The 3,550-nt window shown below is 54.7% G+C and overlaps 1 protein-coding gene across 1 annotated transcript; it reads left to right on the top strand.

The window, feature by feature from the left end:
* Positions 1 to 836: 836 nt before the first annotated feature.
* Positions 837 to 2,445, top strand: HOXB1 (homeobox B1). Its single transcript, XM_026054448.1, has 2 exons — positions 837 to 1,446; positions 2,120 to 2,445. Exons 1-2 carry the CDS (start codon positions 837 to 839, stop codon positions 2,443 to 2,445), a joined length of 936 nt encoding a protein of 311 aa, XP_025910233.1.
* Positions 2,446 to 3,550: the final 1,105 nt, after the last annotated feature.

Here is a 3,550-nt window from a genome sequence, read left to right as displayed (position 1 = left end):
TGTTTSATCACCTCATTAGAATATTGATTTAATTACACAGCTTTTACCGATACAGGCTCTAGACACAAAGCTGGTGCGGTAAAACTAAAACACATGGAGGATTTTAGTTTCAACTGGGTGCTTTTCGTAGACTTCTCAGCCCAGAGAGTCAAACATCTCAAACATGTTCAAGTCACTTTACAGAGCCAGGTTCTAAATGAAGAAAAGATTTTTTATTTTTATTTTATTTTATTTTTTTTTGTAGTTGGGAGAATCTCTCTATATCCTTTATCTGTCTTTTTTTTTTTTTTTTTTTTTTTTTTTTTTTTTCTTTCAGATGGAGCTAGAATTGGAGAAAAGAACTTTTTAAGTTGCGGGAAGCGGAAGTCCTGATGAAATTTGTTGGTCGGATAACTTGGGAGCTTTTTTAATACTTAAAACAGTCGTGTATAATTGTAATTCCTCCTCCCCCCGTCCTCCCTTCCCCTCCACCTCCACCTCCCCGCACCCCATCTCCCTTCTCTCTTTTAAAGTCTTTGAGGAAAGATTTTGACGTATTCGTGTTGTTATCAGATTGATGGGCAGGGTTTGATTGAAACCCCTTTGTCATGCAAATGTCAGGGCCTTGATGGATGAGCTCCGAGATGCGACAAACTTGGGGCGCCCCGCGCTCATTGGGCTCGGCCCGGACCACGTGGCCCCCGCCCCAGCCCCCAGCCCAAGCCCCGCCGAGGGCTGCGGGCCTCGAGCGCTAGCGATGCGTGCCAGGAAGTTGTCCAGCTTTGACATAGTGCCTAAAGGTTGTAGGGCGGGCGGGATCCCCCCAAAACGGGCTGACCCTCCTCCATCAGTGGCAGATGGACAATACCAGGATGAACTCCTTCTTAGAGTACGCAATTTGTAACCGTGGGACAGGCGCCTACCACCCTTTAGAACAGAGCCCCCCGGCCTTCCCCGCTTGCTCAGGTAGCACCGTCACTGACACTTTTCCCGGCGACGGGCGCTTCGGCGCCGGCGGGAGCGCGGCCGCCGCCGCCCACCTGCCCCCGCCGAGCCCGGGCTACGCGCCGCCCTCCTCCGGGCGCGCCGGGCCCTTCGCGCCCGCGGCTCCCGCCGCCGGGTACCCGGCGCAGACCTGCGGCCCGGCCTACGGGCACCACCAGCTCTACCTCGGCCAGCAGGACGCGGACGGCGCCTACTTCCAAGCGCCGGGTTTCGCGGCCGCCGCGGGCCCCGGCCTCGGCTCGCTGCCTGAGGGCTACTGCGGGCAGGCGGCGGCCGGCGGCCACTACCAGCAGCACCTTTACGGGCAGGAGCAGCCCAGCTACTTGCCCGCGGTCTACAGCAACCTTTCGTCTGCTCTAAGCGAGGACAAAGACCCCGCGTGTCCCCCGGAGCCGTGTCCCAATGGCAACGCCGCGCAGACCTTCGACTGGATGCGAGTGAAGAGGAACCCGCCCAAGACAGGTGAGTGTGGCGAGCGCAGAGCTCTGCGGGGACGGAGGCAGGGACAGCCGGACAGGGTCCCCTTCCCCGGGGCTGCCACTCAAGGCTCATCTTCCCGGGGAGCGCGGGTTCCTTTGCATTTAAACACCAGCTGCAGCAAGGCCAGCTAGAGCCACCGCAGGGGCGTCTCGTGGAGGGGCACCGGGCTCCGCTTCCCACAGGTCCGATGCGATTTAAGTCCAGCTCGAAATAGGAAGCGCGTCAGGTTTCCTGCTCCTTCCACAGTTGAGGCTACCATCTGCCCTATTATTCATCCTCCTTTTCTACAATCTTCCTTACTGCCGGTGTTCTCTCCTCCCCCCATCCTCGCCCTCCCCTTCCCCTCCTTCCCACGCGCATTCACGTTTCATGGCAGTTTGCAGGGGACACGGGGCACTGGGTTCACGGGAGGAGTGTGGCTTGGTAGAGTCCGAGGCTGCCTGGCCCTCCAGGTGACATCCCTGGGCTGCGGGGCCAGGGAGAGCTCAGGCACCGGGGGAGGGGACCAAACTGGGGGGGATGCAGGGACCAAATGCCTCGGAAACCGGGGGAGCGGAGGGGGGTGAGGGTGGGGGGGCTGTCTGGCACCCACAGTGTCCCCGGCCAGGGATTCGCTTTGGCTGCTGCTGCCCTGTTGCTGATTGCTCCTTAACAGCTAAAGTGTCGGAGTACGGACTGCTGGGCCAGCCCAACACCATCCGCACCAACTTCACTACCAAGCAGCTCACGGAGCTGGAGAAGGAGTTTCACTTTAACAAGTATCTCACCCGGGCTCGAAGGGTGGAGATCGCTGCTACCCTGGAGCTCAACGAAACGCAGGTTAAGATCTGGTTCCAGAACAGGCGGATGAAGCAGAAGAAGAGGGAAAAGGAAGGTCTAGCCCCGGCTGCCACTTCCAGGTCTGCGAAAGAAGCAAACGAAGCATCGGATCAGTCCAACTGCACCTCACCTGAGGCCTCTCCCAGCTCGGGGTCTTCCTGAAAGGCGTCGCCGCGGGGGGCACAGCGACCCACTCGGGCTGCTGCTGGGGGCCGACCCGGCTGCGCGGCCCCGGCCCCGCGCGCGCACGGACGGAGCCTCCCTCGCGTCCCTCCCGCAATCCCTTCGCCTACAGCCGTCACCACCCGCCTGATTTTAATTCTCCTGCGTTTCTTGCTCTTAATTTATAGACTCCCTGTAAAACATTGGACTCCAAAGGAGCGGCCGTGTACTCACACATTGGTAGCAATAGCCATTTGTCTCAGGGACGTTTTCCTCTCTCCCTTTCCCTTCTCCCTCCCCGATAGGAACTGCACTTTCGACTACAGAAACTTGAAAACGAATTTTGTTCTCCATCGTTTTTAGAAGTGCACAATGACTTTTGTCTGCAAGAATGCTATATTTGATGCATTTTTCCTCCGCATGAGAGTGTAAAAAGTTTTGAGGGTTTTTTTTCCTCTTTTATTTACTCTTTGTATATTTTGGAATTAAATTTGATGTATCCAAAATTGTAGAAACATCTTGAAAGATACAAACACAAAGAAAAAAAAAAGCAACTCTTCTACCACTTTGCACTATTGTTGTTATACAGGGTCCTGCACGGGCCTCGACGACTGCGGTTGTTGCTAGTCCTGGGGGAGAGATCGTTGTGCTATCGGCGACAACGAGATCAGGGGACGCCTGACCTCGGTCGCTTTGGACAACGGTCCTTGTCGTACGAGGTGTGAACGTGCACGGGAATAAGGCTGCAGAGTGGGACTGCAGCCCTTGGCTCCCCTCGACACTGATGGACGGATGGGTATTTATTGTACGTCCCGATAGCCTCAAGTCTCGAAACGAAGCATCACGGTTCCCTGTGCCCCCGCGCCCCTAGGCTTATCGGAGCCCGATAAAACATTATTTAACCACGGTTAATTACTTCCCTTCCCTCCCTCATAAGAAAATTTAGCTCAGAGAGAATGAAATCACGGAAAGATTCGTGTAAAGTGCTTTAAAGATAAAAACAGCGTCAAAAAGAAAAGAAAGAAAAGAAAGAAAAGAAAGAAAAGAAAGAAAAGAAAGAAAAGAAAGAAAAGAAAGAAAGAAAGAAAGAAAGAAAGAAAGAAAG

The sequence above is a fragment of the Nothoprocta perdicaria genome, unplaced genomic scaffold, assembly GCF_003342845.1.
Source record: "Nothoprocta perdicaria isolate Ctin4 unplaced genomic scaffold, notPer1 scaffold_121, whole genome shotgun sequence".
NCBI classification, from domain to species: domain Eukaryota; kingdom Metazoa; phylum Chordata; class Aves; order Tinamiformes; family Tinamidae; genus Nothoprocta; species Nothoprocta perdicaria.
The sequence above is the reverse complement of the archived record's forward strand: the minus strand, read 5'-3'. Positions and strand labels throughout refer to the sequence as shown.

Bases quoted from the DNA above. Each gene is read 5' to 3' on its own strand.
- HOXB1 (XM_026054448.1), top strand. From the start codon at position 837: ATGGACAATACCAGGATGAACTCCTTCTTAGAGTACGCAATTTGTAAC. The intron at 1,447-2,119 runs GTGAGTGTGGCG...GCTCCTTAACAG, and splicing joins GAGGAACCCGCCCAAGACAG to CTAAAGTGTCGGAGTACGGA.